This window comes from Sebastes fasciatus, chromosome 3, assembly GCF_043250625.1.
Source record: "Sebastes fasciatus isolate fSebFas1 chromosome 3, fSebFas1.pri, whole genome shotgun sequence".
NCBI lineage: Eukaryota > Metazoa > Chordata > Actinopteri > Perciformes > Sebastidae > Sebastes > Sebastes fasciatus.
The window spans coordinates 10,360,423-10,385,565 of NC_133797.1; the positions used below are offsets into that span (position 1 = coordinate 10,360,423).

General features: G+C 42.0%; 2 protein-coding genes across 15 annotated transcripts in view; both read right to left on the reverse strand.

Annotated features, from left to right (window-relative positions):
- Window positions 1-17,539, reverse strand: part of rgs12b (regulator of G protein signaling 12b) — a 65,950-nt gene extending 48,411 nt beyond the window's left edge. For 3 of the 6 annotated variants that reach the window (XM_074628819.1, XM_074628821.1, XM_074628820.1), the window contains exons 1-5: window positions 17,402-17,539; window positions 12,232-13,564; window positions 11,740-11,979; window positions 9,294-10,316; window positions 1,737-1,856 (exon numbers count right to left, since the gene is read on the reverse strand). In XM_074628819.1, the coding sequence (XP_074484920.1) occupies window positions 1,737-1,856; window positions 9,294-10,316; window positions 11,740-11,979; window positions 12,232-13,317 (2,469 nt within the window). In that variant the 5' untranslated portion in view covers window positions 13,318-13,564; window positions 17,402-17,539. Of the gene's footprint in view, window positions 1-1,736; window positions 1,857-9,293; window positions 10,317-11,739; window positions 11,980-12,231; window positions 13,565-16,673; window positions 16,813-16,869; window positions 17,360-17,401 lie in introns of those variants that run through there. The other 3 variants (XM_074628816.1, XM_074628817.1, XM_074628818.1) reach the window with 3 other exon arrangements.
- Window positions 17,540-20,286: 2,747 nt separating this feature from the next.
- Window positions 20,287-25,143, reverse strand: part of htt (huntingtin) — a 49,404-nt gene continuing 44,547 nt past the window's right edge. For all 9 annotated transcript variants that reach the window (XM_074628831.1, XM_074628827.1, XM_074628830.1 and 6 more), the window contains 3 exons: window positions 24,849-25,011; window positions 23,316-23,476; window positions 20,287-23,174 (listed from right to left, as the gene is read on the reverse strand). In XM_074628831.1, coding sequence (XP_074484932.1) covers window positions 22,961-23,174; window positions 23,316-23,476; window positions 24,849-25,011 — 538 coding nt within the window. In that variant the 3' untranslated portion in view covers window positions 20,287-22,960. The remainder of the gene's footprint in view (window positions 23,175-23,315; window positions 23,477-24,848; window positions 25,012-25,143) is intronic.

Here is a 25,143-nt window from a genome sequence, read left to right on the forward strand (position 1 = left end):
TGCATGAGGAGCGCCAGACCCTGCGGATCCAAGCGAGTACACAGGCGGAGTGTTGCTTGTTGTCTGAAAAGACCTTAATGAGTGTAGCCTACAAACAAACAGTCAAACTAAACCGAAACATATCCTCCTTGGCGGATGTAACTAACTGTATGTTGACCTAGCAGTTGTTACTTTCACCCCTGCCTATTAGTTTAAAGAGGGCATATCATGAAGAACTCACTTTTTCAGTGCTTGTGCACATACATTTGGGTATCTGGAGTGTCTACCAAACCACAAAATGTGAAATAAGACAACCTAGTTAGTTTTTTGTGCGCTGCCTGGATCAGAAAACATGTGATTCAACAAGCCAATCAGATTTGGCTCCGCCTCCTATGTCACATGCAGGCTCATTAGAATATACCGCTCACAGCTTGAGAACTACCTTTACAAAGGTGCACCATATTTTTCTCGCAAGCCAATCAGAGCATAGTGGTCTTTTTCTGGAGGGGGGCTTAAAGAGACAGGCGCTAAAACAGAGCGTTTCAGACAGAGGGAGAAAACACGTATATTCAGACAGACAGAATGCAAAAAAGAATGTGTTTTTGGAACATTAAAGCATGTTAACATGTTCTAGTAGACTGTATTATCTCTACTGTGCTGTCCAATAAAGGAAAAATGCCAAAAATGTATATTAAAAAACTAAATTCACTGTTGAAGCGACAGTGTGGGATGTGCTTATCTGCTCCCAGGGTGCCTCAGTAGCCACTAAACGGCGGAAACATTTAGCTTTCTTCTGATCTCTATCTACCAAAACTACAGTTATGAATTGTGCTCACAGACAGCAGGACTCTGCTTTGGTCTCGCCAACCTTTTCCACACATACAGGCAGGCCATGAAGAGAATAACACTCAGCATGTTCCACATTAATTGAATGTACAGTATTATCCTGTAGCCAGTTTAGGTAACTGTTTTTATTACTCACTTTAAGATAAAAAGATGACAAAAATAGCCGCCGCAATTCTGTACAAATTAACCCTTAACACAATTAAGATGAATATAACCTTGTGCAAGGCCTTGTCTCAAGGGCATTTACAGTGGTAGCCCTGATAACAGTCTATTGTATCGCTCCTGCCTGAGTACTACAGCAGCCGCTGCAGACTTTCTCTTCATGAAATGTTGTACTAAATAGGCATATTGTTATTGCAAAACTCATGGCTCTCAAATGACTGGATGCCAGGTCATTTCTTGCAGCTAAAATGAGAGCACAAGCATAATTCTTGCAACAGTGTAGCCATACTGCCCCCAGTCAGCAGAACAATATATATATGCTTCTACACCTGAATGTATCTCTCAAATAGTAACCTCTGTTAATGTTACGAAATCCCCTGCTATCACAGCTGCACTGCAGTCTTAGTCCAAATCCATAAATACCAGCCTGTAAATGTCTATTGACTCTTTCTATACACTGGCTCTGTCCATGACTGTGTGTATGTTGCCATGGTGATGTGAGAAGAGGGCTTGACGTGTCATGTGAGGATGTATGATGTGCATGAGCTGCTATTATTAGAGATGGATGGTGAACGTGTGGCTCAAATGGGACAACAACTCAATGGCCAGACTGAGCACCGCAATAGCACTCATAACTTTGTTGGCAGGTGTAAGTAGTATATACAGTATGTGTGTGTATATGTGTGTGTGTGTGTGTGTGTGTGTGTGTGTGTGTGTGTGCTAGTATGCATGCATGCATATGCTCCTACCTCCAGGTCATCCAGAGAGCGGGCCAGGCTGTGACGTTTGGAACGTCCAAAGGAGCGTCTGGCTGAGGAGCGCTGGGGGAGAGGAGGGAAGCCCATGGTCAAACCACGGAAGCGACCACCCTGAGGAGAGAAAATATACACAGGTTCAGTTAATATGCTATATGTAGCCTAATAGACTACATATAGGTGGAGAAGTTGTAATGGGAGCTCCCTGGTGTGAATGTGTAGAAGTGAGTCTGAATAAACAGCAAACAATGCCCTGGTGAATTCCCAATGGAGATAATGGTTGTCTGAGATATCACATGCCTTCCCTCACCCTCTCTCTCCTTATACTTTCTGTCACTCTTCACTGTCACTCTTAGCTGACAAACAATGTCATGACAATATAGAAATGATTATATGAATTAGTGAGCGTCCCATATATTGGCCAATATTAGCTTATGGCAGATATATCTGTACCGGCGTATACGTTTCCCGATAAGTAACAAGAAATTTCTGAAATGACTGTATATAAGAAGTGGATTTAGTCACAGTGACGTCACCCATTTGATTGTGGACTGCCGTTTTGAAGCCTCAAGTTTGGCATTTTGGCCGTTGCCATCTTGGTAATTTGCAACCAGAAGTGTGAAAGGCTTAAAGTTCTACGACGAAAACACTGACAACACCCAGACCGGACAACGCCGTGGTAGCGACCTGTCAATCACAAGGTAGCCACGCCCTAAAGCATACTCTGCTTTATGGTCTATTTGACTTTAAATGGGACCATAATTTACTAAATGAACATCATGCTGTATTGAAGAAGACTTGAAACTAGAGATTGAGACCATAAACTAATTTTTACAATGTTTACGGAGGTAATAAATCAAGTGAGAAGTACAATCACTTTCTCGTAGACTTCTATACAGTCAGACTTCTGTTTGCAACCAGAGGACTTCTGGCCATAAGAAAGAATGCAAGTTTAAGGTACTTCTGCACTGGCTTCACTCCTCACACCCCGGAGTTACCCACTGGTTTGAGGTCACTGAAAGTGTCTCCATTGCACAGTTTGTCCACCAGACCATCAGTACTATGGTTTATTGTCAGACTGTAAAATGTCCATTTCAGTAGATATCCTGGTCACAGTTCTTAATAATAAATGAGGAACCTTTAACAAAACATGTTTATGTTATGTGTTTGTGTCGAAAACAGAAAAGGAATAGCAAGCAATATATTATCAAATATCGATATTGGCATCAACCTCAAACATCCCATAACCTTCGGAGACCCACAATAGACCAATTTTTTTCTTTTTTAGGGAGGTGCAGGGGGTCTTTAGGGGGAGATAGCAGGTCAGCAGTAGATGTCACATAGAAGGGATGTACATCATCTGAAAGCTGGGTACCTTAAGATTAATTTGAGATGCAGCTCAGCACTGTGTGTCAGGTTGTTCTAAGTGTCATTCCCGTGCTTTATTATGTCTCATAAGTTGTTGCAGTATTTTTACCAGCATAGGTAAAAATTATCAAAAATCCCTCTGAAATACCACATTAAGACACCAAGACCTTGAGGAACACCATAGAAAAAAGCCATGATATGATTTGGTATCAAAAACTTTTGACATTTTGAGATTTCTGCAAGAATTGCATTTTTCAGCGATTGGATGGCGAGCACCTCTGTTGTTTAAACTGCTCAGAAACCCCCTTATTGTGAATCTACCTAGGAAAGCCATCCATCCTCTGAATGCTCTAGGTCTCTAGTTTGTGGTTTTTGTATTATACAGGGAGGTCAAATTTTTAAAAAAATGGTCTCACTACAATGAAATGGCTACTATGGGGACTAACATCATCACACATGAATACAATAGGGCTCGTTGGATCCACAACAGTCTCAGCCTTACAGTGATACCCAATTTATGTAATTCCAATACTGTTTAGGGACCCCAGTACGCAGAAATATTCAAATACACTATTTTTAGAACGGGTGAAAATAATACATTCATACTGCATTCAAAAAACTGAATGTATTTGGCCAAAACTGCCTGTGATTATAATAAAGGAAGCATGTCTGTAAAGGGGAGACTTGTGGGTACCCATAGAACCCATTTCTATTCACATATCTTGAAGTCAGAGGTCAAGCGATCCCTTTGAAAATGATCATGCCAGTTTTTCCTCGCCAAAATGTAGTCTAAATTTGGAGCGTTATTTAGCCTCCTTCCCGACAAGCTAGCATAACATGGTTGTTACCAATGGATTCTTTAGGTTTATAGTTTAATATGATATATGTACCTTCACTCTAGCTTAAAACTGCACCTGCTACAGCCTCTGAAAGACAGTAAAAAACGGTTGGGATCGTCCACGATCCCGCAGGTCTCAAGGGTTATGAAAACTTTAAAAAAAAAAATACACAGTATATATGCAAACAATAAATAGTTTAGTAACAGACCACTCATCTAATCTAACATACCCATATTCAATTAAATGTTTTATTATAAGTGCATGGAGGCTTTAGTGTTTACAATGTGGATGGACTCTGAAATATCTCTATGACAGTCAGTAGCCAAAATCTTTGTTAATAGCTCTTCTGTGTATTAATGGGATGTAATGTCAATTTATCCATACAGGTTTTATATCAAAACTTTCCAGGTGATAAATCATTTTATAATTTTGCATAGTATTTGCACTTGTGTGTGTTTGATGGGACAGGTGTTATAGAATATTGAATGTCTGAGTGTCAATTAAATGAAGACACAACGTGACATGTAGACAGTTTTACATGGAAGCTTACATGAAGAGATTAGTGCAGCTTTGCCTGAAGCTTCCCTCTCTTACTGTACACACACGTGTCTATTCAAGATGGGTTTCTTTTTTCCACTTAAATGTTAAATTCCTCATGTTATGCGCCGGCATGTACAGTCCTGCGATTCTGGCCTGCAGTACCAGATAGTACTTTAGACAACTCCAGCACAGAGACACACACACACACACACACTGACACACAAACGGGATGGACATGATGACAACAGAGCTGTGTCTGACGAGGTAGTGTCATTTAATAATAATAATAATATATACAAAGAATATTCAAGATGGGACAGAGATTTCGTAAAGGACTACTGCAGTGGAAACCCACTAACTGGAATAAAGTTGACCAGCTGTTACATGATGCCATAAACCGCTGCCTAAATTGAGCACATGAGAAAATTAGTCCCTGGGTCATCAAGATTTATTGTCCAAAGCCATCTGACAATGATGTAACCACACTGAGTAGTGCTGTAAACCAAAGAGGAGAAGTCTTGCGTTGCCGTCCCAAGTCTACAATTAGCCTTTTAACAACTGTCCTCCTTCTGGAAATATCCTGCTTCTTTCTCCCCTCTCACAAATGGCATTTAGCGAATCTCCTTATACCGTAGGAGAGAGCGTATATCAGCGGATCACCGGCTGACTAATGAGTAATTAATCCATGCTGACAGGCTCCAGAGGCCAAACTGTGACACATGTTGAATCGGACTGGCTGATTAGGAGCAGGTCTTGTCAGCGTTTCATCAGGAGATGACCAGTGGCGTTGCCTGGATACTGAGGCAATCCTGCATCTATGTGTGTGTGTGTGTGTGTGTGTGTCAGAGATTTGAACACTCGATTACATATGTGGGCACAAATATGCTCCTATGACCTCTGTTTAACCTGCTAGTCAGTATAAATTACAAGTCTTATTTGTAATGGCAACGAAGCAGAAAGTAAACAAAAGTTTGGGGGTTTTTTTTATAAAAGAAGCTGAGATCTGGATTAAAAAGGAAACGATAAAGTGCCGATCTGACTCAGTGGTTGTTTTGGGTGTGGCTGCACAAGAGCTTCGACAGAGAAACATCTGAGAGACTACATTTTAGTGGAAAACCCGCAGCTCTTATCTGTGAGGATGATCTTGTCCCCCGGTCTCCCTCTCTCTCTCTCTCTCTCACACACACACACACACACACACAAACTGATGCGTCGATGTCACAGAAAAGAGGCATCCTTCCTGTTTACAACAACACAGCTGTCAACACACACCAACACTTATTCCTTGTAAAAACAATAACTGCACCAGTATAACGGGCTGAAATGTACCAAAGCCTTACAGGCACAGCCAACATAATTAAATGGTTATTTCTTTGATTCTACAATACATAAAAAATAATCACTTGTCCCTTTTCAAGAGTCGGGATTCAACTCCCTGTGTGTGTCTGTATTTACTATATTCTAAGACTTTAATTCCACAATGAGTTGCTCAAATGTCAGTTATCTGTCATGGAAGTAGATGAGAAATATGTGCGGACAGATGAATTTCAGGTACCAAGGGACTTCCATAATGGATGTATAGCTGGTTTAATGAAAATCTTAATTAGTTTCCCATGGACACTCATGCGAGTGCAGGAGGCTTATGGAGGTTTAGATAGTGAAACAGTGCCACCATGTGGCAACAGACTGTATTAACTATATACTGTATAAGTATAACAAGTCAGTTCTGATACGTATATACGCATAATAAAGTATTGCTTATGAAAGACAGAAGAACAGCAACACTTTATAATAACCCTCATTCATAAATGGTTAATTGATAATCAATAAAACTTAATTAACAGTAGTTTTACTGTTAACAAACAATGAAATGATAATTAATAATGTTTACTGATTATTAGTAATGCTATAATTTTATTATTTATTTTATCATTAGTTTGTGTTATATGACACAATTAGTTTATAAATTATATATCATAGCTGATAAGACGATAAAAATTACATTGTGATTATATTAGTAAAGTATTTATTATCAGTTTATTGTTGCACACATTAAAACATTTTATATACTATATCAAGTATTTGTTAGTGATTACAAATGATTTGTAAATCTTTAAGAAATTGTTTGTAAAACATCTATAAACATTACATAGATAGATGGACCATAAACCAATTATCAACTATTGATAAAATATTAACTATTCATCTAAATAATGTTTATAGATGCTTTACAAAGTATTTATTAACCATTTAACAAAGTGTTACAAATATCTATCTAATGTTTATAGGTGTTTACAAATAATTTCTAAATAATTTGGTAATCATTAGCCAATACTATTAGTATTTAAAATGGTATAATGTGTGCAATGATAAACTGTTAAAATAACATAAATTATAGCATTACTTATAATTAGTAAACATTATTAATTATCATTCCATTGTTTTTTTAGCAGTAAAATCATTTTACTATCAATTTACCATTTATAAATGATGGTGTGTCACCAGAAGAACCACTACATCGATACAGCAAAGCAGAATGAGCATTATATTTGAACTGCCGGTAATCATGGCCTACCATGACAGCCGCAGCCTCCATAGTTCTGTGTCTCCAGTCAGAGGACATTGTTCAGACGGGTTAACATCCACCTTCCTGTCACTGTCAGCCTCTACCCCGGCCCTGGCCTTGTAAACACTTCCTCTGATTGTCCCCTGGGGGGTCCCTGGGACCCCGTCCACCACTAGTTGTACCGGGGGGGGGCACCGGCCTCCTTCACTATCAAGGAAAGTCTTTCCTTGGTTCTGATATGTAAATGTAGACAATGCAGCTATTCTCTAAATACTTGTTAAGATTCAGCCGGGCTGCAGAGAGAAGGAATCCAGTCAGGCTGGATATATCTTTCACTCTTTGTCTCTATCTCTTCCTCTCTATTGTCTGGAAACAATAAACAGCCGCTCAGTAATGTACTGTATCTCAATGCAAAAGGAAATTTCGTCTCACAAAGTAATGCAGCCAATTTATTCAACAGTAGATTCATCTTGATTGGAATAGTTGGACAGTTTTCATCTACTGCCTAAGGAATCCATTGGTACTGACCATGTCATGCTAGCATGTCAGGAAGAGCGCTAAATAACACTACAAAGTTACGTTAAATTTTGACAAAAACTGGCATGGTCCTTTTCAAAAGGGGTCTCTTGACCTCTGACCTCAAGATATGTGAATGAAAATGGGTTCTATGGGTACCCACGAGTCTCCCCTTTACAGACATGCCCACTTTATGATAATCACATATGGCAGTATGGGACAAAGAGTATTTTGAATGCAGTCCAAATGTGTTATTTTTTGCCTATTCTAAAATGGTGTATGTGAATATTTCTGCATACTGGGGTCCCTAAACAGTCTCGGAATTTCATAAATTGTTCATTGCATTTGACCTCACTGTATAAGATGACCTGTGGTGACCTCTAGGATAATCACAGCCTCATGAAACTTTACAACCACAAACTAGAGACCTAGAGCATTCAGAGGATGGATGGCTTCCCTAGGTAGATTGACAATAAGAGGGTTTCTTGCAGAAATCTCAAAAATGTCAAAATCTTTTGATACCAAATCACAGCATGACTTTTTCTATAGTGTTCCTCAAGGTCTTGGTGTGTTAATGTGGTATTTTGGAGGGATTATTGATCATTTTTTATCAATTCTCGAGTGGTAAAAAAATGGTTAAATTTAGCACCAAATCTGTGTAATAAATGGTATCAACACAAAAATACTTCAACAAGTTATGAGACATAATAGAGCATGGGGATGACCATCATATACTTCTATCATCATGTTCTAAGCCCTTATAAAATTTCACAATTTAATATTTTTTTTTTGATGATTTATGACTAGAACAACTTGACACACAGTGCTGAGCTGCATCTCAAATTAATCTTCAGGTTCCCAGCTTTCAGATGATGTACACCACTTCTATGGGACATACTGTATACTGCTGACCTGCTATCTGCCCCTAAAGACCCCCTGTACCCCCCTAAAAAAAGACAAAAATGAGTCTATGAAAAAGAGAGGTGGGATGGAAAAGGTTAATTTTCATAATATGTAAGCAAATAAATGCCTGAACTAAATCAAACAAACACTATACAAACACTATACTTCATTAAAACTAGTCGGATGCCTGCTCTGCTGTTGAGTCTCATTACGGTGGGAAACAGGTGGTTTTCAGGTGGAGGCAGATGTCTGGCTAGTGCATAATACATGATCTGATACTGGAGCAGTGGGGATAAATAACTTATCAATCCACTTGTACCTCTGGGGACTGAGCCAAGTAGGGTGCTCGCATTATTCAATATAGTACAGGGATGTTTGGTGGGGTGAACAAGGTTCATAGCAACTTTTAGAACCACTGAAAGGCCTTACCTCTGAGCGAGAGAGAAACTCCAGTCAAGGGCCGAAAGAGTTAAACGCTAGGCCTTTAAGAGGAGAGGGTGAGACTGCGATGGAGGGCAGTGGGATGAACACAGATGGATTTATAGCCTCAATAAACTGTAGTCTTGGACACACTCTAGTCAGAGGAAATTTCCACAGCAGGGGCGTGTGATGGGGGATGCTACCTGCTGCACGGGCTTCTCATCTCATGGTCAGTTTTAACACAACTCTTCCAAAAGCCCACAGCCCACCAACTGGCACAGCATAACACATTACTGAATGCAGTATTGTAGAAAGGCTGACCATGTATTGAACTGAAAATTTTGAATAAAAAAAAGCAATACAAGTTAGACTACGTTAATATCTTTATCAAATCCATACCTTTTTCTCTCCTTCCTTTGCATTCCCTCGTTTCTTCTCTTTTTCCCCTCTCTCTGCTCCGGCTCTCTCCCTGTCTCCAGCACCAAATAGCTTCTTAGCCCACTCATCTTTCTGAACAGCCAGCCGGTGGGTGTGGGACTGGGGATGTGGTGGAGGAGGAGGAGGAGGAGGAGGAGGAGGAGGAGGAGGTTGGCTCCCTCCAGGTGGCGGCAGGTGGTCTCCGGGGGCCAGCGGGGCCCGGTAGCGGTCGGCCGGGATCTTACTCATGGGTGGGGGCAGGGTGCTGCAGTTAGCTGACGACCATCCGTCGGTGGATTCGGCGTAGGACTCCTGATCGCTGCTCAGGCCCTGGAGGTGGCTGTGGTGGTGCTGCTGACGCCAGTCTCTCAGCACATGGACTGGCAGCCACCGCTGCGGCTCCACCCCTGCTCCTGCTCCTGCTCCTCCGCCCCCTCTCTTTTCTCCTCCCCCCACGGCTCCTCCCCGCTTCCCCGTCGAGTAGTGGTGTGGGTGGACCCCTCGAGGGTGCCTGGTGGGGGCATCGGGGTGAGCCAAGGGGAGAGGGTGAGGGATGTCAGCCAGGTGTGGCTCGTGACGGTAGTGGCCGTTTCTCAGAGCTGGCGGAGGAGGAGGAGGTGGGTGAGCGGCCGCGGCTCCTAGGGTGGGGCTCCAGGCCTGCTGGGATGAAGGCGGGCTGTCCCAGTGGCGCGGCCCAGAGACGTGGTTGTGGTTAGGAGGACCTCCGAGGTCTACCAAAAGCACTCTGTTGCTCTTCTCTTCTGGTAAGAAGTTGCCGATCCCGCTGTCACTGTTGCTGCTGGTGCTGTGGTTCTGCTGGGCGTCGTTGTCTGGATCGTGGAAGGCCCGGGCCCGGACCCCCTCGATGTTGTCCCCCATGTCCCGGTAGAGGACAGAGACAAACTGGAGGAGAGGCTGAGAGCTGGGCGGGAACTCCAGGCAGCCTCCTGTGTCTGGGTCGGGTGTGCACTCAAAGCCAAACCTCATTGCTACACCTAAATGGACCTGAGGAGACAACAGTTACCGTGAGGGTGTCGGTCGATGGGTGGACATTTTTTGCATTATATGTCATTTTTTTCTCAATGATGAAATTGCATAGAAAAAATGTTTGAGTTATTACTAGCTGTTTCTAATTACATACAATGTAGCTGTTAGTATTTGTCTGGCGGATAGGCATCACTGACACTAGATTAAATTAACTTTAGGTCTTCTGTAAAACAATTAGGCATTTACAATAAGGCTTCAGTATAAAACTGTTTTTCTTATTTACTTATTCTTTGATCCAATATTTCATCATTTAAATAATAATTTGGATATTTTAAACTGTATTTATGTATATTAGGGCTGTCAATCAATTCAAATATTTAATCATGCTTAATCGCACGATTGTCCATAGTTAATCGCAATTAACCGCAAATTAATCAAATGTACTCAAATGTACCTTAAAGGGAGATTTGTCAAGTATTTAATACTCTTATCAACATGGGAGTGGGCAAATATGCTGCTTTATGCAAATGTATGTATAGATTTATTATTGGAAATCAATTAACAACACAAAACAATGACAAATATTGTCCAGAAACCCTCACAGGTACTGCATTCAGCATAAAAAAAATTTTCAAATCATAACATGGCAAACTGCAGCCCAACAGGCAACAACAGCTGTCAGTGTGTCAGTGTGCTGACTTGACTTTGACTTGCCCCAAACTGCATGCGATTATCATAAAGTGGGCATGTCTGTAAAGGGGAGACTCGTGGATACCCAAAGAACCCATTTTCATTCACATATCTTGAGGTCAGAGGTCAAGGGACCCCTTTGCAAATGGCCATGACAGTTTTTCCTAGCTAAAATTTAGTGTAAGTTTGGAGGGTTATTTAGTACGACATGGTTGGTACCAATGGATTTCTTAGGTTTTCTTTACTCTGAGCCCGCTACAACCTAGTTGCGTTAGCGCGTTATTATCACGTTAATTTTGACAGCCCTAATTTATATAAATGTCATGTCATTACCAGCTGGGTGTTAAGACAAAATATATCATTGCTGGTAATGTATTGTCACCGCTACTAAAGTAAAACACCCTTTTTCTACTATTTCCGCCCTGATGAAGATCTTGTGAGGTCCAAACCGGTCAGCATTTTAAACCAATACTAAGTAAAGGCTTAAATTTTTTTTAAACTTAATTTAATTATTACTTTTTTTTCTTGCTTTGTCTATGATTGCCCTAACAACAACTTTTTTCTGTGAACTTTTTTTTCATCTTAAAGAGCACCTTAATGTTACACTTAAATAGGAATAGCCTATGCATATATCTGTGTCAACAACATTTTTCTGTTGGTACTGTTGTGATCAAATGGAGTTATCTCCTTTTAAGTGTGATTTGTAACCCCTTATTGTATCTCTTCACTGTCTCTCTCTCTCTATTCATACCTGGTGGTGACAGAGGTCTGGGTCCACGATGAACACGTGACAGGAAGTCCTCAAACTGCCATCTTCATCTCGTCCGTTGCTAAAGTGACAGTCGTCGTGGTCGTCGGTGGCCTGCATTGTGACCAGTCCGAAGAATCGACGGTCATCGGGACAGCAGGCGCTGAAGGCTAGTTTCTCTGCGGGGTAGGTGGCCAAGACCTGACCTCTGTCACTGCACAGACGCACGCTGTCGTGCATGACCTGGCAAGATATAGTTAACGCATGTTACAATATGATACCAGGGAAAATAATGAGACAACATGACGGACAACAACATGACATACTTTGTAGATATGCTGTGTTTATACTGCTGAAATAAAGTAATCCTGTTAATCAGTTTCCTGTTTTCCAGCATGTTAGGTGTCAAATTGCTTTTTGAGTTTTTAACTAAATCAAAAACATATAGTTAACAAGTTATTATCATCAGATGGTTAACAAAACATTCAATCGCACCTTCATAAGGACCAGTGAGTGGATCTTTTGCTCGGCCCGGAGGCGCCTCATGCTGCATCTGATAGCTTGCAGGCTGTCACTCTCTAAGCTCGCCCCTATGGAGGCCAGCTCAATGGAGCCCAGATAGCCAACAATCATGCCCACGTTAAGGATGCCCTCGCTGGGCTCTAGGCCAAAGTCGGCCCCATCTCCTACATCCAAGTCTTGTTCTTCGTGGTGTTGAAGGTGGAGATGACGGAAGTCTGCGTCCAGGAAGACCGAGTCGTCATTCAGAACTTGGGCCATCTCCTCTTCAGAGAGCAGGTTGGGGTTGCTCTGGGAACGGGACGAGCTCCGATAAGGAGGGAACTCTGGATCGGACAGAGGGCGTGGCTTTGACGATGAGCTGGGCCCAGGTCTCTCCTTGTCTGAGCTGCTGGAGGACTGGCTGGAGTTCTCAAAGATCATGTTAAAAATCCCTCCGGACTGCAGCTCTGCCACGACCTTCTCTGCCCGGTTGATGCCCAGCTGCTTAGAGTCCAGTTTGGGTTTGTACCACCCCCCACGGGCTCCACAGCCTGACCTGCTGTTATTGTTGTTGTTAACACTGTTGTCATAGAAACCATCCAACTCATCATCACTTGAGCATGAGTCCAGGTACGACGCTGCCATTGTGTGGCTGCTATGATGGCGACTTCCAGAGGTGCGTTGGTGGTGGTGGTGGTGGTGCCGCCTGTGGCGCTCCCCCTCAGCAATGACCAGCTTCAAGACACCGGTGCAGCGTCCAATCAGTTTGACCACATCTTCATGCGACGCCTTGGAGACGTTGATGTCATTCACGGAGAGGATGTGGTCTCCTGAACGCAAACCTACATAGTCTGAGGGGCTCCCTTTCAGGATGCAGCTGAGGACACACGGACCTTGGCCTGACAGCGTAAAGCCGTACCCGGTTCTTCCTCTCGCCACCTCCACGGCTCGGATACGACCCTGCTGCATAGAGGAGGAGGGTGGCGGAGGCTGGGGCGTCCCGCTTCCGCCACAAGGGCGTCTTTTGGATGACGCGTCCCCTTGCCTGAACATTGTGCCAGGGAACTTCCTCTTGTCCATTGATTCAGCAAGTTTCAATTAGTCATCATACATCCCTAGAGGCTCTGCTCAAGCAGGAACGCAGGGCATATTCCAACGTCTTGTCTTCTTGGCAAACTGCTGTCAAGCTGCTACGAAAATATGAGTAGCGGTTCTAAATGCAGCAGAGGGGTGAAAATGTTGTCCTCAGTTCTGGCACAGCCTCGCTACTGGAGCATTCCCATCCTGGTGTCACCCTCTCTCCTCCCAATTCACGGGCTCAGTTAACCTGCAGCACAACAGAACAGAACAGAACCAAGTCAGTCATGTGTTTGCTGTCTCCACCTGACTTGATAACTTCTATTCCACACATCAACTGTCTGCCTGCTCTATATGTGCGGCATAAGAGCTCAATATAGTTATAAAATAAATAATAATAATCATAATACATTTTATGAAAATAGCACTTTTCTAGATACTCAAAGACACTTTACACAGATGAAATGATCATAAAAAACAAGGACATCATAAAAATATAAAACACACAATATTAATCACACATTAAAAGCAGTTCTAAAAAGGTGAGTTTTGATGAGTGATTTGAATGTGGACCGGTTGGTGCAGTCTCTGATGTGCTTTAGGGAGTGAGTTCCAAAGGGAGGGGGGGCGGCTATGGCAAATGCTCTGTTGCCCCCAGGTCCGGTGTTTGGTTCTGAGAGGTATGGACAGGAGGTTGGCATCAGAGGAGTGTGATGGTGGAGCAGATCTGTGAGGTAGGACGGGGGCCTAATTATGGAAAAATCCTCCAAATGGCAAAAGGAAGCATTACACTGTCATTAATGGCAATATTGAAGGTTAATATGGCATGTTAAGGGGGAAGGGACTGATCAGGCGGGCCTGCTCTGTGGTCGGCATGGAGCTCGACTCTCTGGTGACGGTGGCAGAGGAAAGAACACTCAACAGACTGCTGGTCATACTGGACAACGCCAGCCATCCTCTGCACGCCGTCATCACCAAACAGAGGAGCTGGTTTAGCGGCAGGCTGCTGCTCCCCAAGTGCTCCACAGACAGACTCAGGAAAACTTTTTCCCCCGAGCCATCAAACTGTACAACACCTCTCTAGGGAGGGGAGGGGGGGACAAAGGAGGACGGTCTGCAGGACAAATAATAATGCATACAGTGCACTTTCATAGACTAAGCTACTGGAGTTACCCTGCACTATACTCATTTTAAGTCTCTTCTGCACTTTTTTAGTAGTCGTGCATCACAGTTGTTACCCTGCACTATATTCAGTTTTAACAGTTTTCTTCATCTCCTTGTATTTTTATATCTGATATATTTTTTTGTACTTTGCACTACTAACTTTTTTACTGCCTTTTTACTAACATGTTTTGCACTATGGAACTGTGATGCTGGAAACTTGAATTTCCCTCGGGATTAATAAAGTTACTATCTATCTATCTATCCATCTATCTATCTATCTATCCATCCGTCTATCTATCTATCTATCTATCCATCCATCCATCCATCCATCCATCCATCCATCCATCCATCCGTCTATCTATCTATCTATCCATCCATCCATCCATCCATCCATCCATCCGTCTATCTGTCTATCCATCTATCTATCTATCTATCCATCCGTCTATCTATCTATCTATCTATCCATCCATCCATCCGTCTATCTGTCTATCCATCTATCTATCTATCTATCCATCCGTCTATCTATCTATCTATCTATCCATCCGTCTATCTATCCATCTATCTATCTATCTATCTATCCATCCGTCTATCTATCTATCCATCCATCCATCCATCCATCCATCCATCCATCCATCCGTCTATCTATCTATCTATCCATCCATCCATCCATCCATCCATCCGTCTATCTGTCTATCCATCTATCTATCCATCCGTCTATCTATCTATCTATCTATCCATCCATCCATCCATCCATCCGTCTATCTATCTATCTATCCATCCATCCATCCATCCGTCTATCTGTCTATCCATCTATCTATCTATCTATCCATCCGTCTATCTGTCTATCCATCTATCCATCCATCCATCCATCCATCCATCCATCCATCCGTCTATCTATCTATCTATCCATCCATCCATCCATCCGTCTATCTGTCTATCCATCTATCCATCCATCCATCCATCCGTCTATCTATCTATCTATCCATCCATCCATCCATCCATCCATCCGTCTATCTGTCTATCCATCTATCTATCTATCTATCCATCCATCCATCCATCCATCCGTCTATCTGTCTATCCATCTATCTATCTATCTATCCATCCGTCTATCTATCTATCTATCTATCCATCCGTCTATCTATCCATCTATCTATCTATCTATCCATCCGTCTATCTATCTATCCATCCATCCATCCATCCATCCATCCGTCTATCTATCTATCCATCCATCCATCCATCCGTCTATCTGTCTATCCATCTATCTATCCATCCGTCTATCTATCTATCTATCTATCCATCCATCCATCCATCCATCCGTCTATCTATCTATCTATCCATCCATCCATCCATCCGTCTATCTGTCTATCTATCTATCTATCCATCCGTCTATCTGTCTATCCATCTATCCATCCATCCATCCGTCTATCTGTCTATCCATCTATCCATCCATCCATCCATCCATCCATCCATCCGTCTATCTATCTATCTATCCATCCATCCATCCATCCGTCTATCTGTCTATCCATCTATCCATCCATCCATCCATCCGTCTATCTATCTATCTATCTATCTATCCATCCATCCATCCATCCGTCTATCTGTCTATCCATCTATCTATCTATCTATCTATCTATCCATCCATCCATCCATCCATCCATCCATCCATCCATCCATCCATCCGTCTATCTGTCTATCCATCTATCTATCTATCTATCTATCCATCCATCCATCCATCCATCCATCCGTCTATCTGTCTATCCATCTATCTATCTATCTATCTATCCATCCATCCATCCATCCATCCATCCATCCATCCATCCATCCATCCGTCTATCTGTCTATCCATCTATCTATCTATCTATCTATCCATCCATCCATCCATCCATCCATCCATCTATCCATCCGTCTATCTATCTATCTGTCTGTCTATCCATCTATCCATCCATCCATATCTATCTACCCATCTCTCTATCTATCTCTCTGTACTCAGTCACACCTGTGCAGGGAGGAGTCAGAGCAGCTCTGTCCAATAGGACACATGTCTTCACACCAGAGGCAGGTTTACACACCTGGCAGGTAACATTACACAGCCCCTGCCTACAAGGACTGCAGGGTAACTTTTAAACTCGCTCATTAGCAACCTGGCCGGTGTCTTTAGTCTGAGTTAAACAACAGAAACAGTGTAAAACACTCACTAAGAAGCTGTACCGACACGTTAGACACGTTAGCTGAGATTAGCTGTTAGCCTAGTTAGCTTTTACACATGCTAGTAGAGCTAACACGTTAGCACTGGCTGCAACGCTCGTCTTTGAAAGCAACTAGCAGCTGCGTGTTGGTCTCTTTATATTAGAAGTGTGCATGCTTTGTTTTCCGTCAACTCACGAAAGTTACTTTAAAAGTTTCTTGCCGTAAACTTGCTGGTGTTAACGCGCACCCACCCGTGCTTACACTATAGTCCCGCCCCTTGATGTCCACTTCTTTGGAATGTCGGTCTGTAACCACGGCAACGGCGGTGTACACAGACTGTTCCCAGCCTGTCATTGGTTCTCCCGAGCTGTCACTCAAACACAGCGGACAGTTATGTGGATAAATTGGTTCAAAAAAGTTAGTTTGAGAAATCACAAATAAAAGTAATGAAGAGTAGCAGAAAGCACGCGCACAGGTGTCAAAGCTGCACCAGAGAGGCTGGGTAAAGCTGCTGCTGGAGTTGTGTAGTTATTGAGGGTGGTGTTGGGAAGCAGGGCGCGTTTATGGAGCAGTGTTTTACCATCATACAGAAAGCAGACGACAACAGCTGGCCACAGCACGACTGAGAGCAGATAGCTGAGGAAAAGGTGGATGCAGGTCTCTCCTTAATGCTCCCTCCATAAAGAGGTTTAGGTTCACTGAGCAAGGTCAAGAAAAAACAAATAAAACGACTCACTTGTGGGTGTGCGACGCGGTGATGCTCCTCGGGCTGTTTCCATAGTTTGGTAGCTGAGGTAAACTCAGGGACGATGATGGGTAAACAAAAGAAAAGGCTGCACCATCTGGTGAAGTAGCCTTAAGAGGAGGAGGAGGACTGGAGGAGAGGGAGGAGGGCAGAGGAGGGGGTGGTCAGAGGGGGACACCTCAAACACTTTACATGATGAGAAAGAAAACAGTTCATTAACCACATACAGTAAGAGGCATAATTATGAGATGAAGAAGAAAACTGTTAAAAGTGAGTATAGTGCAGGATAACAGCTGTGATACACGACTATTAAAAAAGTGAATATAGTGCAGAAGAGACTGTTAAAAATGAGTATAGTGCAGCAAAATCAGGGCCAGCTCTAGCCCTTTTGGTGCCCTAGGTGAAATTCAGACTTCAACCCCCCAGAACCCTAACCCCATAAACCACAACACACATCAGACATCACAAATTAAGATTTTTATTTTCATAAATAACTATATTTAGTATAATATAAATAAACAATTGGTCCCTGATATTGTTGGCTTAAAAGTGTTTAGTTAGTTTCACTACAACGAGAGTAACGGGTGAAAAGTGTATTTATTTATTTTAATTGTATATTTGTTACCTCAAATTCAGAAAATGATGAAGGGCACCCACCGGCATTTTTGTTTTTTACAGGGCGACCAGCGCCCCCCAGAAGGTGCCATCCTAGGCGACCGCCTAAAGTATCAAAAGTAAAAGCACTCATTTTGCAGAAGGTCTCCTTTCACAGAATTATATTATTTTATTACACGGCTTTGTTGAATACTCAATTCTGATTGGTCAATCACAGCGTTCTACGATCTGTTATTTCTTAATAGCAGACCGTTGCTATGTAACAGACCTTTGCTATGGATGAAGTTCAGATCTCGACTCTGGAGGACCATTTTTGTGTAAAATTATTGATTTCTTAAGTAAGTAGCCGTGTAATAAGCGGGATAATGTACAGCTAGCGGGTCATTGTTGTGAAATAAACCCCTTCAGGGCGATGCGTCACGTTCCTTACACAGAATTGTGTATTACTCTGTTTTTAATCACTAACAAATAAGAGAAGTTTAACGTTGCAGTTCATCAATGAGCCAATTGTAGATGCTTTGCACCACGCAACACTTCAAAGTGAAACAGTTGTACTTCAGAAAGACATCTGCATGTCTGAGTGTGTGTGTTTAATGTGAAAAGTCTTATTTTTGTTGTCTCAAACCAGAGAGAAGCACAGCACATACACACACCTGCTGGTTTATTTATGTATTAATTTCTTTTCTAGCTTCAAAAGGTTATTAAAATGTTGCAATATTGAGTTGCAATAAAAAGACATTGTTGGGACATAAGTTCATTTTCTTTCCAAAACTGTAACGTGTTCAGCTTTATGTGATGTTCACTGTTTTAGATTGTGTTTTTAATGATGTTAAGTGCTATGCTTAGTGAAACTCCATGGTAAACCCCGTGTAAAGTTCAGCCATAAAAAGCCTTTGCCACGTACAGTATGTACACTTAATACCTGTACCATCTTGATTTCAGCTCAGTGCTTCATGAACCATATGGCAGCTGTCTGGTAATCCTGTTAATACCTTTTAATCATGAAGCATCTTAATGGGTGCTGTAAAACAAGAGCAACATATGTTTTCATACTGTTGTAGTCTATAAAAGGGAATTACAGCCCGGCTGTGAAAAGGAAATTGTGCAAAATGATGATAACTTCTAATCATCTCAGGAGGTCAGAGATACAGTTTAAGGTCTGATAATGGGCTTCAAATGACAGTGGATCTTTAAATGAGCACATGTGGGTAGATTATGTATTTTCTCTCAGCTTGACCATTTGTTATCTGTCTGGCTAATTGGAGTTGGCTGGCAACAGCTTGTTCTCTCTGACAGAGAGGAAGACGAGGCACAGCGTGGCAGAACGTTTGAACGGTTGTATATCCACACAGGTTGGTTGTGTTAAGAGACACATGGTGGATCCTGTGTGTGCCGAGCAGTTGTGTTTGTCACATCTTCATCTGTAAACGCATAAAACAACTTCTACTAGTTTGCCATTTGAGTAGTTAAAGGGGAACTACGCCCATTTTCAAAATTCATACGTTATTCCTATGGTCTAAGACCAACTCTCTCCCAAATCCAAAAACTAGAGTGCTAAAACTCAAACTTGTGATGTCATAGGGTATAAAGTGTGGAGTTGCCCCATAGACAATGAATGGGGAGATATGTTATAGATGACACAGAGCACCCAGGGTAATAGTAATAGTATTATGGGAACATTTTCTGTTTCACAACAGTATAATAAAGCTCATATGGGTATAAAAAAGAAAAACATTCACAAAATCAGTCTCCCGTTCATTGTCTATGGAGCAGCTCCAGACTTTATACCCTATGACATCACAAGTTTGAGACTTACTTCTCTGGTTTCTGGCTTTGAGAGAGAGAGTAGCTCATGTTCACAAATACTGATTGGACTTTCCTAGGCCATGGAAATAACATATTGGAATTCTGAATTTGGGTGGTGTTCCCCTTTAAAGCTGAATTTACAACTCTACTGAAGGACGTTGTACAATTCACAAACATCACACAAGTTTAACATCTTTAAATAATTTATTCATTTCTACAACAGACCATATGCAGTGATTAATCTCTTTAAAATATTAAAATGAACTGAAATACACAAATTCATATTTATTTTACAGGCTATTGTAAAAAAAGAAAAAAAAGAAAAGATGTGAAGGAGGCTCCACGGCCCTGTTGAGGATCTGGACAAGAAACTGTAAAGGGGAATCACATTATTTGCAGTCTGTACCTCTTCTATTAGAATCATTGTAGAAATCATTTGTGGCAACCAAACGCTGTTTTCTAGAAAGAGGTGGTATTCTTTTAAAAGCCAAGCACCAACATGCTAATTACAAAGCCGGTTGACATTGTGGAGCATGTAAAGAACTTGGCAGAGAAAATATAACCACATTTCTCAGCTTTTGCATTAGACCAAAAACAACTATATTATCTGTTGAGTTGCTGATTCTTCAAGTGGAAGAAGTCTTAAAGGGGAAGCGTGTTAAATCAGTTGAACATGACCTCCACGCCCATCTCCCAAAACCACAAAAGATTTCTGGGTAATCGCATTACCCCCCTGCAGGGGGCCCCAGTCGGTCTTTTGCTCTTCTTATTCCTGGGGAAGATACTAAAAGACGAGATGAAAAGAATATTCTCCCTCTATCCTTTAACAGTTTAAGTGGTGCTGAAAACCCCCCCCAAAAAAACAGGCATTTTTCTCACCACACAAATCCAAACTGACTTTGAAGAAACTGTTGATCTGAGAAAACCGGGGCTCACATTTAGGCTCATTTAATCTACTTCAGGGTGGCCTCACAATGGAGTTTTAATGACAGCTGCTGCAGAGGACTCAGTCATTTATTGTGTGAATAATACATTATTTGAACATGATCAAAAGGAAGCCAGTCACATTGCTCTGAAGGTTGGAAAGTGGTTAGCACACAAATCACTGTGATGTTTTTTACTTGTAGGACTCATTGCATATCAAGAAAGCGCCTAACATCGACATGAGAGGAACTTCCGAGTGTTCAAGTGCTAGGTGTATTTAATATTCTGCACGAAGAAGACAGTGAAATATTTATCTTTAACTGAGACAAAACAATATTTAAAGCTCAACGGAAAACTCCGGCTGTCACGTGGCATCGCTACGCTACACTTCCTCGTCTGTTGATTTGTCAAAGCTGCTGTTGGTTGCTAAGGTCACAGGGCTCCCCTTTGGATTGCGTCGCGTTCTCTTTCACGCGACGGTCATGGCAAACCGTGCCCACGCAAATACAGTATTAAGGACTACGCAAGAAAATAGCAGTAATGCTAAGCATGCTTTCAAGCTTTCAGTGTACAGGACATACATATATTCAGTCTTTATCTAAGGCAAGTGTATGTACACAGTTAACGCCGCCCAGCACATCTCCCAGGCAACTCGAGGTCAAGTCTTCAATAAAATACTATACGCTTTTTGCTGACTCACTGAATTCTCATTTTCTGATCGTGTGTGTGTGTGCGTGTTGTGACAGAAAAGAAAATGACATCATTATCTTACTGTCTATTTTAAGATGTCGCTCATCTTTACAGTTTTATCATGCACCATGGCTTTCATATTACTTTACAATTTTTTTTTTCAATTTTTTTTTTTTTTAAACAAGATACTAAGGAAACTCCATTTATGACCGCAAATGACCTCCAGTCTTATTACAACAACAATAGTCACATCTTACATCCTGAGAATTAAAAAAGTACAAGAAATGGAATCATTCAGGTGCATGGGGGAGCGCACCAGACTTGAATGCCATTTAAAAAAAAAAAAGAAGAAAAAAGGACTAGACAGATATAAGCAATATGATAAAAATCATAAGAGGAAATGCTTCTCCCCCCTTGCTACTGGTTAAAAAAAAAAAGAAAAGACGACATCACTGCAATTTTGGTATTTTTCTTGCTCGTGTTGGTAAATGGGCCCTTACACGGTTAAAACTGTATCATTTTGAAAAATATGAGAGGGTTTTTTATACTTCCTAGTATATATACCTGTCTAGTTTTTTGTCCACTCAATAGAACATCCAGAATAGGCCACTGTACAGACGCAGAAATTGCTGAAACGGGTGCAAACAAGTCGCTCTTTCTGCAGTGACAAATCACAACATCCATCACCTGCTTCTCATAGTCATTGAAAAAAAAGAAAAAAAAAGAAATACTATGGCTATTAGTGATCGTTCTTACATGTAAAATATTTACTATTTAACTTGTGTGCGTCTGCGAATGACCACAACTTAAATATAAAAAAAGATCTTTAAAGATACTTCTTATTGACAACATTAAGCAGGTTTCTGACCCCTTTGTGTCAGCCCATTGTCGGTGTCTTAACTAACCAGACCTCTTTAACAAAACGCACTGAAAAATAGATGCATTGAAACTTTAAATATAGTAAATACTTTGCTTTTTTTTTCGTCTCTATTTTACTTTACTGACATCACAATACTCAAGCTTTAAGTCCTCACAGGAAAATAAACAAATCCAATGATTGTATTTGATTTATGTTATCTTTATATGTTTTTTAATCAAGGTGCTGGGTAGGAGGAGGTGTTCAAGGTGCTGTCATTCGTCTCGAGGAATGGTCTGCTAGGAGGGGGGGGGGAAATGTGGTTGTAGGCAGAACCACAGTTCTCCTTTAACATACGCCCTAAAACTGACACCGATTCAGATCTCTCCTTGGCTTTTTCTTTATGCTCACTCCACTGAAATTCATCCCGGTGCCTTCAGTAGTTGTACTATCAGTGTAAAGGAGGGAAAGGGATGAGGCTACAGTAGCTTTTTTCTAATGAAACATTCTGTTCTTCCTCCTCCATCGCAACTCAACGGTGGAGATCCAATTTCTCGCCCTACCACATTTCTCGCTCTAATCCACTTTCCTCCCCGTGCTTAATTCCCCCCCCGGCCTCTCTCTCTGTGCCTTTACGTCACATCTCAGTCCGCTGCCCCTCAGAGTGACGTGTCCTGATGGATTGACTGCAGACAGCCAAGCAGCTGGTAATAAGGGCTGCCCGGCGAGGCCACGGTCTCAAAGACAGACTGGAAAGCCCTGCGGTCCAGCTCCTCGTCAATCTGGTGCCGGTAGAAATCCATGGCCACCAGGCAGAACAGGTTGACGTCCACCACCTCGCTAGAGCCCATTCGGCTGATCACGTGTGGCAGTCTGGTTTGAGAGAGGGTGGGGGTTAAGGGCAACAGACAACACTTGTTTGGTGAGCTGTACATACACTATGCTGCTACATCCTCACATACAGTGTATAGACACACAACAACCCAATCACTGTCCTGCGTCATGTAAGGATACAGGGCTGAGATCCACTGGGAGGTGGAAGCGGAGACAAAGAAGCAGGAGAGGCTCCACATGGCCATGGCCACTGGTGTCCTCTGAGTGAAGTTGGACAAGGACAGCAGCACCCAGTCTCGCACCATAGAAGACTGGCCTGTGGCATGGAGTGTCTGGAAAACCTGGAGGTGGGTGCAAAGCAGAGGTAGGAAAAGAGAGAAGTTGTGAGAGAAAACTAGACTTCTGCACCTCATCATGGCTCTGTTTTCAGGCTTTCAAAAAAATCTAGGCTGTGACGGGAGACTTTGGACAATCGCAGGTAATTTCAGAGAGAGCGTTCCTATTGGCTGTGCTCCGGCTGGTGGGAGGTGCTTGGTATTTCCTCAACTGATCTCAACATGGCGGCCAAGTCCCAAACTTTCTAATATTACAGCTAAACAGTACACTAGGCAGCGCCTAGTGTACTGTTTGATTGGAGTTAGCGAGTGATTGACAGCTGCTCAGAGACGGCAAGGCTCCAGCTCGGCTCTTATTGGTTGTTTTCCTCCGTTCTGTGAAATCTTGCAGATGCCATTAGGAGCACCGGAGGACACAGAGGCAGAATGATATTTTTCAGATTACCTGTCTCATGCACTACTGTCAGGATTAACTTAACTTTAATTAACTTTTTTAAAATTATATTTGCTCCAACCTGCCTACTCCAGCTTTAACTTGGGTTTGTTTTTTTTCAGGTCTGGCAACAATAAATGTGCAACCCCTGAGAACAGGCATCATTTCAGGCACGTTGTACACCAGAAGACTAAGTGCTCTCCTTCCCGGACACAGACAACCGTTAGCTGCCTTTGATTTAAATTTTGAAATGGGAAAAACAAGGCTGTTGTTCTGGAAAATATAACATTTCTGCTAAATTACCACCAATTTTTAAATCAGTTTCGAGGCAAGAAATGCAGCTGCAGATTCTCAGTAGGTGTTTTCCCACAGAGAGAACAAAATTAAGATCTCAAAACAAAAACTTAGCTTGCATGATTTAGGCTTTTTTTTTTTGCAAGGCACCATATGTTAAAGGATAATTTGTATTTCAATATAAGCAAGGCTGAATCATGCTGCTGCTTTTTTGTTTCCACTCCAAAATTCTGCTGACTACACTAATCTCATTTGTTCTGTAGTTTACATCTCTGGACAACAACTGTCTTTGCTCCAGCTTGATGTTGTCTTGACAACTTATTGTCTGATTGGACAACAAAAGAGCTGGCTGGGGCGGTCAAAACAGCAAACAGAGGTGCTAAGCAACAACTTTACAGAGACTGGACTTCAATGCAATTCTCTGTAATGCTCCTTGCAAGAAGCAAACTGCCAGTAAGGGATCAAAAAAACACCACATCTCAGTAGTCAAAGACTTTGATTAATACAAATTAAATATAATCAGATCCAAATTTGCCTTGTGAGCCTCCCGTACAGACTATTGCAACAGGTTTTTAATCTTGTTATTGTTTGGCGTAAAATGCATTACAAAATGATTGAGTGATTTCTTCATTTGCGTTTCCTGCTGCTGACCTTATAGACGACAGTGGCCATGAATTGTGGGTAAGGTTGCTGATTGGACAGGAACTCTCCGATGACCTTGTTCATGACGTCCTGTGGCGGGAAGAAGTCGTCCAGAAACTGGGGCAGAATCCTTGACACCACCCGAGCCTCGCTGGGTAAGCCTTTCCGGATCCTGCAAACAGGAAACCCCAGAGGAGCAAATGATGACGGGAAACAAAACAAGTGGTGCTACCGTTCACCATCAAATTATTCTGGACACCACAAACCCATAGAGATCAAAGATGAGCGAAGAAAGCTGCACATT